The 13,725-nt window shown below is 49.3% G+C and overlaps 1 protein-coding gene across 1 annotated transcript; it reads right to left on the bottom strand.

Moving 5' to 3' along the window:
• Positions 1-10,800: 10,800 nt before the first annotated feature.
• Positions 10,801-13,145, bottom strand: LOC119296277 (NAC domain-containing protein 2-like). Its single transcript, XM_037574677.1, has 3 exons — positions 12,763-13,145; positions 12,299-12,606; positions 10,801-11,791 (listed from the first exon to the last, which is right to left on the bottom strand). Exons 1-3 carry the CDS (start codon positions 12,926-12,928, stop codon positions 11,225-11,227), a joined length of 1,041 nt encoding a protein of 346 aa, XP_037430574.1. The 5' UTR covers positions 12,929-13,145; the 3' UTR covers positions 10,801-11,224.
• Positions 13,146-13,725: the final 580 nt, after the last annotated feature.

Below are 13,725 nucleotides of genomic sequence, written 5' to 3'. Positions count from 1 at the left end.
ATCAGTAGCCTAGGCCCTTTTTCTATTTTTATCTCTGTTTTATTTTACAGAAAATGTTTTTGCAATATTTTAGCTGCCAAAAAGCTTTCTGTAAAACGTGGGACTTGGCCACAACATTGCAATAGTTGGCACTACCACAAAAAAGATTGTCAGGCTTTTGAAAAAGTTTGCCATTTCTATAAATTAAAAAGCCATTTAGTCTATTGTTTTAGCCACTGCTTTAATTGGTTTAGGCCATTTAAACACCATGCAAAAAGTTGGTTCACCACCAATATTAACAAAAGATTATTTACCACATGATGAACATTTTAGTTTTCATGTCTGACAAATATGAATTTTTGACTTCAGGTTGGATTTGAATTTGAATTGTGATTTGGATCAAGTGAAGATTAACAACAGTAAGTGTGGTGACATGGCACCATTAACAGGGGATTACTGTAACATGACACTGGGGGCGTTACAAATCTCCTCCACTACAAGAAATCTCGTCCCGAGATTTAATTGGGGAAGTAAAGAGTAACTTTGGGAGAACTGGTCCTTATAGGGTTGATTATCTGGTGAACGATTCAGGAAATGAGGCAGAAGTATCTCTCGAGTTGAAATTTAAGAAAACGTCGAGAGCAAAATATGAAGGTACAATAAGAAGTTTCAAGCGAATGGACAAACGATCGATACCCGAACAGAGTGTGAGAAGGGTTCAGAGCATCGGGAGTAGATCATCTCTCAGAGGGTGGCTCGCGATAACACACAAGGCCAAGAGCATAAGATACTTCGGCATTAAGGTTATACAGGAGAGTCAGGCTTCGATCCTGTGGAACTGTGGGTTATGGGCCCACCATGTGGGTTAAAAGTAGAAAGAGCAGTGACCTCTTACACGTTTATGATAGCAATCTTTGTCGGAGGATAGTCTGTCAGTTATGTTGGCAACCACGTTGGTACCAAGGGCAAGGGACAAAGAGAACCATTTTCCTGCTCGTAAAAACGAGGTGGACCATTAGGCAAAGTTCTCGTCCATCGGCGGTTGCCGGAATGTCATCATCAATAATAATAGGGTCACACTGACAGAGTTTTAGACCGAGGTGTTTTTCATAGGAAGAGAATTAATATTGCTTAGGTCATATAGACTACAAGAAAGGTTAAACACCAAATTGAAAGGAAAATGAAATTATCGGATTAAACAGACCAACGAAAAGGAAAATGTGTCTATCAGGCTTAATAGACCAATGGAAAGGAAAATGTGTTTCACACAAGAATTGGGAGTATATCCTTCCCAAAGAAAAGCGGAGCATGATATACATGATATGATAGAAGTTCAAAAGTATTTAGACAAAGGGGCGAGGGAAGAATCATGATATTACCCACACCATGGTGCTTGAATAATAGATCAAGAAACATTTAGCATTGCGCCTCCAATGTTCTTGTTGATATACGAAGTACCACAGACATGCTTCGGGATATCATTGACATGGTCATCGGGTAAAAGTCAAACTTTCGAATTCAGAAAGGATCCCGCCGGAACTGCTAGAATAGTTCATACAATTTCATATTTGAAAGATGAGGATGTGGCTGATGGGTTCAGCAGCAATCCATTGACAAGTCAAAAGGTGTAATGCCAAAATGATATGAACAAAATTGTGTTGGGGGAAGGCAAGAATGTTGTCGATGATAATCCGAATCATCAAGGGGCACGGATGGTATTTCTCATCATGAATTCGATTGATATCCTGGAAGAGCTCAGAATGTTGATGATGATCACGACACATTTGTCGAGAGATTTCATGAAGATGTAGTCAATCGGCAGCGTCATCAAGTCAAAAGAATGATAAAGCAAAAGGTTACTGGAACCACGAGTACGACACAAACTCAAGCTTGTTGTTCAAGGAGAAACGATATGACGAGGAAGATCGACGTAAGCTTAGCTCCGTCAAAAGTTGTGCTCCGGGAAGAACGACCAGGTACCACAGTTAAAATTTAGCACGATAATGATATAGCCGATCAGGCTAGGAATGACTTGAAGGATTATTAAACTCGTAAGCAATGAAAATTACTTTAGAGTTATTGAATCAGAGTGCGGAATCGATTCACTTATCGGTGTTCTCGAGTGACTAATAACTCAGAACCCGGGGCAATCTGAAATCGTTGAGGAGCAATACCAGATGAAGACTCATAGGAAGAAACACAATTGTTTGATATTCTCGATATACCGGAGGGTAATACTCGAAGGTAGAGTAGAATAGATGCTTGACAGGTGAAATGATCTGTAGAAGACAAGAACTTTAACTTGTTCGAGAAATGGGATCAAAGAAGAACAATATGGCCAGAACCATCATTGCAAAAGAACAAATCCCAGAGACTGGATGATATTATATCAAGGAAGTTATTATTACAAGAAGCTTACATGATAGGATCTACATCGTTTCGATGGGCATGAACATAAAGTTCAAGGTCGACTCCCACTTCTCCAATGCACAACCTTCCATTCGCTTCTTGCTTTCGATAAAGCTGTAGTTGAAATTTTATCTGGCTAAACACCAAAAAAGTAAGACTCGTTAAAACTCTCGGGTTCAAACGAATTATGGGAGGCATAGGTTCAACCCATATGGGCATCTTAGGAACCTATTCCACAAACTTTAGAAGTAAACAACACCAGCTCGAAAGCAGAGCATGGTTGGCAAAAGGAGAGGATACAATTACCAAAGACATTATGTATCTGGTAAAGAACTTCAGGAGGTTCTTTGAATATGAAGGACACTGTCGGATGATAATCCAATAATGGATCCGACGATCCACAACGGAGCTGATGTGAGTATCGATATTCAATTAGAAGAAGAAATAATGCAGAGGCATCGTATTTTGGAAATATCTGATAATTCCAAAGCTTAAATGCAAAGGAATTATGATTTCCAATTCGGGGGATCAGAAGTAGATGTTTTAACCAAAAGATAAGCAAGTTGAAAATACATCTACTTCTGACCCCCGAATAGAAGAGAGAATAGAGTCCCAGAGTATAGGTGAGGAGTAAAAGTTCCTAATACCACCCAATGGCGACGTGGGCCCGTAAGACACACAGCCATGTTAGTAAAAGTTTTGTAGTGACTAGATACAACTTCGGCCAAGGAGTTGTAAAGGGGGCTACCTACAAGCAGTCGGCTCTGATACCAACTTGTGATACCCCCGATTCAATCATACACTAATCATATATGTAAATGTGTATGATCAAGACCAGGGACTCACGGGAAGATATCACAACACAACTCTAGACACAAATCAAAATAATACAAACTTTATATTACAAGCCAGGGGCCTCGAGGGCTCGAATACATAGCTCGATACACAAGAGTCAGCGGAAGCAACAATATCTGAGTACACACATAAGTTAAACAAGGATGCCTTAAGAAGGCTAGCACAAAAGCAACACGATCAAAGAGGCAAGGCCTCCTGCCTGGGAGCCTCCTAACTACTCCTGGTCGTCAGCAGTCTCCACGTAGTAGTAGGCACCGGCGGTGGCATCTAGCTCCCGGGCTCCGACATCTGGTTGCATCAACCGGAAAGAAAAAGAAAGGGGGAAAAGGGGGAGCAAAGCAACCGTGAGTACTCATCCAAAGTACTCACAAGCAAGGATCTACACTACATATGCAACACTGTAAAAGGAAGGCTGTATATGTGGACTGGGCTGCAGAAATGCCAGAATAGAGAGAAAGCCTAGTCCTATCGAAGACTAGCATCTTCTAGAAACCACCATCTTGCAGCAAACAGGAGGGAGTAGAGTAGCATAAAGTAAAGTAGTAGTAGTGTTATCAACCTCGGCCAGAGATCCTTTCTCGACTCCCTGCGAGAAAGAATTCCCAGAGCCGTACTATCTATTTCTGATCACAATCCAATTCTCATAACAAGTATCCAGTCCTAGTTGTATCGATCGGGATACTACTCCAAGTGTCCGTTACCTTAGGACAGGCTATCGATAGATGTTTTCTTCCTTGCAGGGGTGCACCAACTTACCCACCATGCTCGATTAACTCCGATCGAACACACTTTCCTGGGTCATGCCCACCCTCGGCCAAACAATACGCCGCAACGCGACCTAGGCCTAATAGAGAGGTCAGCACGCCAGACTAAACCTATGCCCCCAGGGGTCATGGGCCATCTCCCCGGGAACTCCTGCATGTTGCGTACGCGACTGGTGTGCAGACCTAGCTACCTTCTTAAAAAAGGCAGGTGCTTACCAGTCCAACCCGGCGCGTGCCACTCAGTCGCTGATGTCTATTAAGCTTCGGCTGATGCATACGACGCAGAACGCCCATACTATGCCCACATGATGGTTAGTGCTATCAGGCCAGAGGCCCCTCAGATCAAATATCCAAATCGTAGTGGATTAGGAACGCGCGGTAACAAGCAGAGACTCACAAAAGATGTGACCCCGTTGCCCCGTCTCGAGGACTTGCTGCAAGGGCTAAGAATTCCCGGCCACGCCTCGTAATTATCTCTCGGGCACCTTCTAGATCAACCCGACTCCACATCACTCGCAATTATGCTCGCGCGGGTACCCCTCAGGGTCGTCCCGTCTTTAGTAACATGGTTCAGTGTAAAGTCATAGTCATCATAGTAACTGTGTGTCTAAACATCAAGGGAAAAACCCGAGGAATCACCCCCGGTGAATTCCACTCGATGTAATCATCAAGGTGAACGTAAGAGGAATCACCCCCGAGGTTCATACTTGAGGGGTTGCACGACAGAGTCGTATCGGAAGTGGTTAAGGCGGAATGACCCTTGATGACCACGACCGAATAGCTACACTATAGGGTTAACATCAGAAGTGCTGTAGAGGTCTCACCCTCGGCAGTCGATAGTAACCCAGCAGTGTCGAGCAACTAAGGGGAAAGTGATGTGCGGTGCCGGGGCCTGGTCTTCGATCCCGTTGATCGGGTCTTCAATGATGAAGCAGGGGCAACAAGGACAAGGTGGGGGTCACTGATGGATCACTAACCAACCTATACTAAGCAGTTTAGGATAAGCAGGTAAGGTGACAATAAGCAGGCTATGCATCAGAATAGGAGCAAACAATAACAATAGCAAAATATAATGTAAGCATAAGAGAATGGAATTGGCGATATCAGGATGATCAAAGGGGGGGGGGGAGGCTTGCCTGGTTGCTCTGGCAAGGAGGGGTCATCGTCGACGTAGTCGATCACAGGGGCAACATCGGTCTCGGGGTCTACCGGAGAGAAGAGGGGGAAGAAACAGTAAATATAAAGCAAACATAGCATCACAAAGCATAACATGGTAATACGCGGTGTCGGGTGTGACCTAACGTATGGCTACACGATATAGGTGAAGGGGGAAAACAACCGGGAAGGTATTCCCGGTTTCGGACCTGTGTCAGACAGATGACCGGAGGGGGAATGTTCCATGTTCAGGAAGTTAGAGGCATCTGACAGATAAACGAGCCGCGAAATCGGATTCGTTTCGTCGGTCTGAGCAAGTTTCATGTAGAAAACATTTTCATCCGAGTTACGGTTTATTTTCTATGAATTTTCAAAGATTAAACCATTTTCTGGATTTAAATAAATTATCAGAAAAGTATTATGACGTCATCATGACGTATGTGTGACGTCAGCAGTCAACAATCCAGTTGACTGGTCAAAACTGACACGGGGGACCCACCTGTCATAGACAATGGGTTAAACAGAGTTCAAACTAATCTAAATTTAGTTAGTAAAACTACTGGGCCCACCTATCAGTGTTTAATTAGTGATTAAAACTATTTAACAAATTAGTTAACAATTTATTTATTTATAAAACCTGTTAATTAGCGCAGGACCCACCTGTCAGTGGAACTGGGCTGCCCAATCAGCACATTGACTAGGTCAACCTAGTCAAGGGGGCCCGCGGGGCCTGCTGGCAGTGACCCAGGGGTGGCCCCAGGTGTGCCACGTCGGTGGTGGCCAGCGGCTGAACGCTGGCGACCGAAAATACGGCGGAAGCACTTGGGATCTCACCGAAATCCATGTACAGGGGGCCATTTGGCCCGTGCGTTGGCGCGTTCGAGCGAGTGAGCAACGCTGCATCCAGCGCGGGTGGCCACGCGAGCTGCGATGGCCGGAGCCGCCGCTGGCGACAGGGACGGTGGAGACCCGAAGCACGGCGAACTCATGCGCGATGAAACAGAGGTCAAAACGGGCGGCGTGCTACTCCTACGGCGACTACTCGAAGCCACGAACGCGTTGGTGAGCTCGGCGGACCGGGACAAGCCCTACCATGATGGCTGCGAGCTCGATAGCGGAGCCAGGGCGTGACAATGGCGGCGCATCGTGCACAGCTTGCCGCGGCGCGTAAATGGAGCTAGGACGGGGAGAGGAAAGGGGTGAAGCTCACCGAGTGGCTCACACGATAGCCCGTGGTGGTTTAGGAGCTGTAGAGACGTCGCCGGTGCCGAGGATGAGCGGCGGTGACCGGAGATGTGTACGAAGGCGAACGGAGGCAGCTGGGCTCCACATCTCCACCTGGTGGCACCAGGAGAGGTTGCCGACCGCGACGAGGCCCGTGGACAAGGCCAGTAGGCACGGGGCCGCCGGTGGCCGCGACAACGACGAAGGACGGCGGCGAGGGCGCTCGGGCCGCGGATCTGGAGAAGAGGAGGGGCGGAGCGAGCGATGGCGAGGGAGGGAGAGTGGATAGGGATTAAGGAGAGGCCGAGGGGAAGGAGAGGTGGATCTTTATCCACCCGCGGCGCCTGTAGCAGTGTGGTCGGCGAGGTGGGTTCGGCGGCAACGGCGGGCACGCCTCGGTCGCTTGAACAGAGAACGAGGGGGGGGGAGGAGGAGGCCGTGGTGGGCTGGGTTCCAGGCACTGTGCACTTAGGCCCTGTCCCCATTAGTAGCCTAGGCTCTTTTTCTATTTCTATCTCCGTTTTCTTTGACAGAAAATGTTTTTGCAATATTTTAGCTGCCAAAAAGCTTTCTGTAAAACGTGGGACTTGGCCACATAATTACATTGCAATAGTTGGCACTTCCACAAAAAAGATTGAGAGGCTTTTGAAAAAGTTTGCCATTTCTATAAATTAAAAAGCCATTTAGTCTATTGTTTTAGCCACTGCTTTAATTGGTTTAGGCCATTTAAACACCTTGCAAAAGGTTGGTTCACCACCAATATTAACAAAAGATTATTTGCCACATGATGAACATTTTAGTTTTCATGTCTGACAAATATGAATTTTTGACTTCAGGTTGGATTTGAATTTGAATTGTGATTTGGATCAAGTGAAGATTAACAACAGTAAGTGTGGTGACATGGCACCATTAACAGGGGATTACTGTAACATGACACTAGGGGCGTTACATGCTGCTTCTGTCGAACACCTTGCAGGGTGATCATGTCGCCGTGCTACTCGAAGGTCAGCGTCTTGTCGAGCCAGTGGCAACTCATGGGACTGAACTGCTCCATCCAGTCCATGCCGAGCACGCCATCATATGCACCTAGCTCTAGTTGACGCATGTGGGTGGTGAAGGTGTGGCCTTGAATCCACCAGTTCAGCCCTTGCACCATGCTGTAGCAGGTCATGCGCTCGCCATTGGCCACACGGACTTCCACCGTGGGTACGGAAACAGTTGTGGCGTGCACGCGCTCGACGAGCGCCTTGGACACGAAGTTGTGCGTGCTCCCTGAGTCCACCAAAAGCAGCATGACTTGGTTGCCAACGAGTGCGCGCAGACAAATAGTGCGCGGCGACTCAGTGCCGGCTACCGCATGGGTGGAGAGCACGCAACATTCCGGCTCCGGGTCTTGATCCGCGGGTGCGTCGAGCAGGTCGAGAGCGTGCAATGCATCGTTGCTCAGCAGCTCACCATAATCGCCGACCTGAATCGTAAGCAGTTGCGTGGCCTGCTTGCATCGATGCTCGCGGGAGTAGCGGTCGCCGCATTTGAAGCAGAGTCTGTTGGCGCGGCGATGTTCCCGCAGTTGTCGCTCGCGTGTCAGGTCGTCGTTGGGAGCGGCCGCGCCACCTGGTCGGGGTGCCCCCACTGCTCGAGGAGGAGGCTGTAGCGGCGGCGGTGGTGGTCGACCTACCGGAATGATCTGCGACCGAGCACGTTGCGTGCCGTCCTCTTCTTCGATGATCCGGGCCAATACGGCTGCATGCGTAATGCTCGACAGCTCCTGAAGGCGAACCGCAATCGTCGCGCAAGCCCAGCAGAAATTGTGTGATGAACAACTTGCGGTTGAGCGATGCGTCGAGGGCGAGCAGATGATACATGTGGATCTCGAACACCGTCCTGTACTCCGCGACGGTGCCGGTTTGGCGAAGCTGCAGCAGCTTATGCATCTCCGTCTCGAATTCGTCCGGGGCGAATTCGGTGATGATCGTCGCGGTGAACTCCTCCCACGTCTGCGATCGGTGTGTCTGTTGGTACGTCTGATACCAGTGCGCAGCGTGGCCGTCGATGTAGAGCGACACCGTGGTGACCCAGCTGTGCAGAGGGACGCGACAGAGGTCGAAGTAGGTGATGCAGCGGTCGATCCAGAGGCTGGGCGCGTCGCCGTCGAAGTGCGGGAAGTCGTGCTTCGGCGGCTTGACCGTATACTCCTCGCGTTGCCCGGTGTGTGTGTCATGGCCTGCCATGAACGTGTTCGTCTGCCCCACGCCTGCGTACGACAGAGTGTGTCGCATGGGGAGCAGCGGTGGGCCGTTGTTGGCGAGGCGGACGGCGGGGCCTTGACGACGCGATCTGCGGACGTGCTCCAGCGACGTCACCGCAGAGGCTTGGGTGTCGCCGTCGTGGTGGTCGGTGGTGTTTGGCCGGTGGCGCTCTGCGGTCGGCGAAGGTGGGAGCTCGCGCTGCTGCTGCCGAACCTGGTCGACATCAGCTTGGGTGAGGTCCAGCTGCTTGCGGATGTTTGCCAGATCCGCGAAGACCTGCGTGTTGAACGTGATCTGGGCCTCGCGCTGCTTGTCGCTCGCCAGCGTGGTTTCGTCGAAGCGCTTCAAGAGCGCCTACATCATGGTTTTGAGCTCTCCCGTGGATTCCGACATGGCTGTGATGATGTGACGCGTCTCAGCGGAGGGTTTGCTGGGCGGCGCCATCGCCCTCGCTAAAATCAGGCCAACCCCGCTGGGGATTTCGCGCGGATCTCGCCGGAGCAAGACCGCACCCGCAGTGGTGGGTGTTACGGCAGATCGAGAGGATGTGAGGGCAATCAAATTTTGGGTGGGCAACAACCTAGCTCTGATACCAACTGTCACGAACTCATCATCTCAAGTGGGGATCGAAGAGAGGAAGAGGATGAGATCGAGACTTGGGGAAGAGGATTCTTTCCAAGGAAGGAGGAGATACAGGAGTAGGTGAGAAAGTTCAGAGTAATGTCAACACACGCATACACGCCCACTGGCACCAGCTGGCTAAATAGCCGTGCCACACTTGGCAATTTGCCTTACAGGTGGGTTCGTGCCAGCAGGCAGCGGGGCCCACCGAATCACACGTCCACCGCATCAGCTCATGGTGATGCCGGTGTGACATTAACTTACTTCATTACTTGCGTGTGCAGCATGGAACATTTTACCCGTGGATAAGCATCTCCGCCTTGTCAAAATATAAATAGCATGGCGCTAGTCGATGACTAGATGTACATGGTGCTATGGAAAGTAACAACCAGGTAGTAAAAGCTACTCCCTCCGTTCCCAAATATTTGTCTTTCTAGACATTTCAAATGGACACAACATACGAATACATGTAGACATATTTTAGAGTGTAGATTCATTCATTTTGCCCCGTATGTAGTCATTTGTTGAAATCTTTAGAAAGACAAATATTTAGGAACGGAGGGAGTAGTAATCTACACACACGAGACATGGCCAAGGGATCCGTTTATTCTTTCAATTATTATTTCTCTCAAAGGAAGGACTCTGCCGGTTGGTAAAAGTTAAAACACTCGATGTACTACTGTAGTAGTATTTCAAATCAGAATAGTAGTAGTACTCACTCCACCAATTAAGTCAGGAAAACTACAGAGCCGTAGAAAACCACCACACCCAGATCCACCAATCCAGCTAAGCTCAACATGCATGAGGTCCTCCAGCGCCTTGACTTTTTGTTGAATCATCATCCCTCCATCCGTCTTATCGTGATTCTTGATGATGGATCTGGTACAGTAAATCAATAATTAGAGCTGTCCTCTGGCTGTGGCTCCAGGGGACCTGCACTGCACTGAAGTGCACCCATCCATCAATTAATTGATCCCACTCTGAGCCGCCAAATGGGCCATTTTTTGTTTGATCCGTGACATGGATGTTCCTGGACTTGTTGATGTGCATGGCAATATTGGGATGCCTTGGTGGCCGGACAAGATTGTACTTCCTCCATCCCGAAATATTTGTCATCAAAATGAATGTATCTAAAACTAAAATACATTTAAATACATATATTTTAATGACGAGCATTTTCGGACGAGGGAGTACATGGACAAAAGGCTTCTTGGCCAATTTGAAGAAAACTTCAGACGGATGAAAAGGCTGTCACCCATCCGCTTCCTGAACTGAAAGCTAAACGCCATCCACAACTTGCCTGCTTTTGGCCAATTATTAAATGCCCGGGTTCCATATTCTTCTTTCGTCCGTCCTTTATGTGTTTTTCTGGCTATTTCCCCTTCTTCTGAATGGACTAATTATGTTCTTGGAGCAGGTGCTCGTACTTGTGATTTTCTCGTCCCTTTCTTTACTTCTTTTTTCTTGGATTCGATAATCTTTTCGTCTATGGCTGAACATTTCTGTATACAAACCCTTGAGTACAATAGTAGTAAAACATGATATGATGAATTAATGGTTCCATTAAAGAATATATTTCGCTGTTTTACATCTTATGTTCCAGACTTTCAGTTTGTCGATCTCAGTCTGATCAAGCCCTTCTTAGCACGGTCGTAAGCTTCAAGTACATGATTGTACTGCATGCCTTGGAGACAAAAATATTGTGTACACACTACAAACCATATCTACTAGTATGATCCATGGACCTAGCTAGTCGTTCGACACACACACACACACACACACACACACCTGCAGTACAATCCCTTTCCCTATATATTGACCAATAATTTGTCTAATTTAGACCTATCTTGCGCAATAGACCCCAATAATTGTTCTTCAAATCACCAGTTCGCCAGTCGTATATAATTCAGACTGATGGGGTTGAAGTAGTATAGTGTGTATCCACCGTCAGTTCATCCGATCCCCATGTTAGAAACGGAGCAACGTCCCCTGCAAGGTGTTGTTGCCTGTTTGGAACGTTGTTGCACCCAAGCAAGAACTGTTGGGCTTCTTGCCCGTCACCGCCGCCGCTGGCTGGCTCGTCGACCCGTTACGGTCACCGTCCTCCGACGGCCTCTTGCGCTTCCCGGCGGCACCCTCGCCTGCCACCGACGTTGAGGCTGACGAATCCATCTGCCCAAGCTGCGGCATGCTGTTCACATGGAATTGGCTCATGATGGGGTGACCGAGGAGGGCGGCGTGCTGATCGTGCCGCGCCATCAGCGCGTGTCCGCTGTCCTCGAAGAGCTGCGCCAGCGAGTACTCGTTGAGCAACTCTGATATGGACGGGATCTTGGGCATCCTCTGTGTGCCGACGGCCGCGGCCTGCAGCGGGTAGCCGCTGGCGCCGCCTTGCATGATCATGCCGGCGCTCGACACGGGGTAGGCGTCAGCGCCAGAAGGCTCGTCAAGCTCGTGGTCGGACAGCGGCGGCACCGCCATCGGCGACACTTGGCTGGTCTTCTTGTAGATCCGGCACAGCACCCAGTCATCCAGCTGCATACATAGTATATGCCAAGACGGATCACACGTAGTATTAAATTTAGTTAATGAAAAATCTAGAAATAAATGAATAAAACTTGCAATCAACCAGGCGAAAGATGAATCAGTCATTAACACGCGTATGCATCAATCAGGCCTATCATTGTCGGATCTATTGACTTCGCGCCACCATGCCAAGTATGCCTAAAGAACATTTCTTTAAACGAGACACACACACTAAAGCAGCTCTTGCGTCCATTCGCGAGCCACTGCACAACCCGATTCCATTTTGGCAAAACCTGACGTGCCGACGACACGAACCCGTACACCCTCCCGGAAAAATCACTGTGCATATCGATCGGTGCCACGCATGCAACTGTCGTGACACGAATTGACATATACTAAGATCTACTCCTATATGTAGTTTTATACTCTACACTAGGGTTTTGGGTGTTCACTTCAGTTGATTTAATTTGTTTATATGTTTGATTGATTGCTGTACCGTACGTGGTGGCGACTTACCCTCATGGAGGCGTTGCGGAACTTCATGGGGCGGTAGGTGTTGGCGGCGTGTGCGTCGGCGGCAGCGAGGCGGTACTCGTGCATGATCCAGTTGGTTTTGATGCCCTTGGGCGGGCGGCCCTTGTAGAAGACGAGGGCCTTCTTGACGCCGACGCTCTCGCCGGTGGCGCTGCAGCGGATGGGCTTGTCGGTGCCGGTGGCCTTCCAGTAGCCGGAACCCGCGGCGCGGTTCGGCCGGACACCGTTGGGGTACTTACGGTCCCTCGGCGTGAAGAAGTACCACTCCCTGTCCCCGTAGCTAGCCTTGGCTGCAATTAATCAAGGGACCCAAAGAGAAACAACGGACGATTATTGAGATGAGAATTAAGCTAGCGCAAGTGGGAATCAAATGAATCGATCATCAGCATGAATGAATGAATCATGATCTGCTTGGTGCAGAGGGGAGGCAGCAGGCAGGTACTAACATGGCAGGGCCCATGGGTCGAACTTGTAGATATCTACGTCGGCGATGATGGAGACGGGGCAGGGCGATTCGGCGGCGCGGTTGCGGAGGTAGTGTAGGATGAGCTCCTCGTCCGTCGGGTGGAACCGGAAGCCCGGCGGCAGCATGGCCGGGTCGGACATGATCATCGCGCGCTCGCGCTCGATGACGAACCCTAGCTAGCTAGCTAGCTTCGACTGCTAACCAGTCTTGGAAGAAGATCTGGTAGCGATATGGGTATGAGGAAGCTAGCGATAGATGAACTAGCTAGCAGAGCTTGTAGGTATGAGAAATGAGGGGCTCGAACTTTTGGAGACGAGAGGGGAGGGGCCGCTTATATGGTTGCGGAGTTTTGTCCTCTTGTGCGCGTGACGCTTGGCCATGGCCCGTCGAGGAGGGAGGGAGGGAGGGAGGGCTTCTCTGTGGTTTCGGGAAGGGGGTGTGTGGTTATCGTCGATTCGTTATTTCTCACGTCCGGCGTGATGGCGCCGGGGATTGGGCATAGGCCGCCATGACGTCGGCCGGTGAAACTTGCTGGCGCACGCACGTGTTGCCCGCCGATGATGCTTCCAGCGATGGATTTGGGCCGAATCTCTCGCCCGATCCACCCGACACAACGGAATCCCACACCTTTGTTACAGAGTAAGAGCATCTCTAGCAGACCCTCCATCCTGTCTGACCCGTAAAACGCATTTGCAATTCATGAAAAAATAGATTTACGGGCCGGCGCGGACGGCCACAGAGGCAGACCCCTAAAACAGACCCGTATAAAACGGACCCGTACAAAAGGATATTCGCGGATTATGCTCGGCTTTGCGGGGTCTGGTCTGGCACCGCTCCCGCCGCCCACAAATCCTAAATTTACACTTCAATTTGACACAACATAATGCATTTTTTTGCTTTGTCAACAACATTGGATACATAGGACATCATCAAATCTTTGCTA

This window comes from Triticum dicoccoides, chromosome 4B (genome assembly GCF_002162155.2).
Source record: "Triticum dicoccoides isolate Atlit2015 ecotype Zavitan chromosome 4B, WEW_v2.0, whole genome shotgun sequence".
In the NCBI taxonomy this organism is placed as follows: domain Eukaryota; kingdom Viridiplantae; phylum Streptophyta; class Magnoliopsida; order Poales; family Poaceae; genus Triticum; species Triticum dicoccoides.
The sequence above is the reverse complement of the archived record's forward strand: the minus strand, read 5'-3'. Positions and strand labels throughout refer to the sequence as shown.

Bases quoted from the DNA above. Each gene is read 5' to 3' on its own strand.
- LOC119296277 (XM_037574677.1), bottom strand. From the start codon at position 12,928: ATGATCATGTCCGACCCGGCCATGCTGCCGCCGGGCTTCCGGTTCCAC. The intron at 12,607-12,762 runs GTTAGTACCTGC...GATTAATTGCAG, and splicing joins CGACCCATGGGCCCTGCCAT to CCAAGGCTAGCTACGGGGAC. The intron at 11,792-12,298 runs GTAAGTCGCCAC...CTATGTATGCAG, and splicing joins TCCGCAACGCCTCCATGAGG to CTGGATGACTGGGTGCTGTG.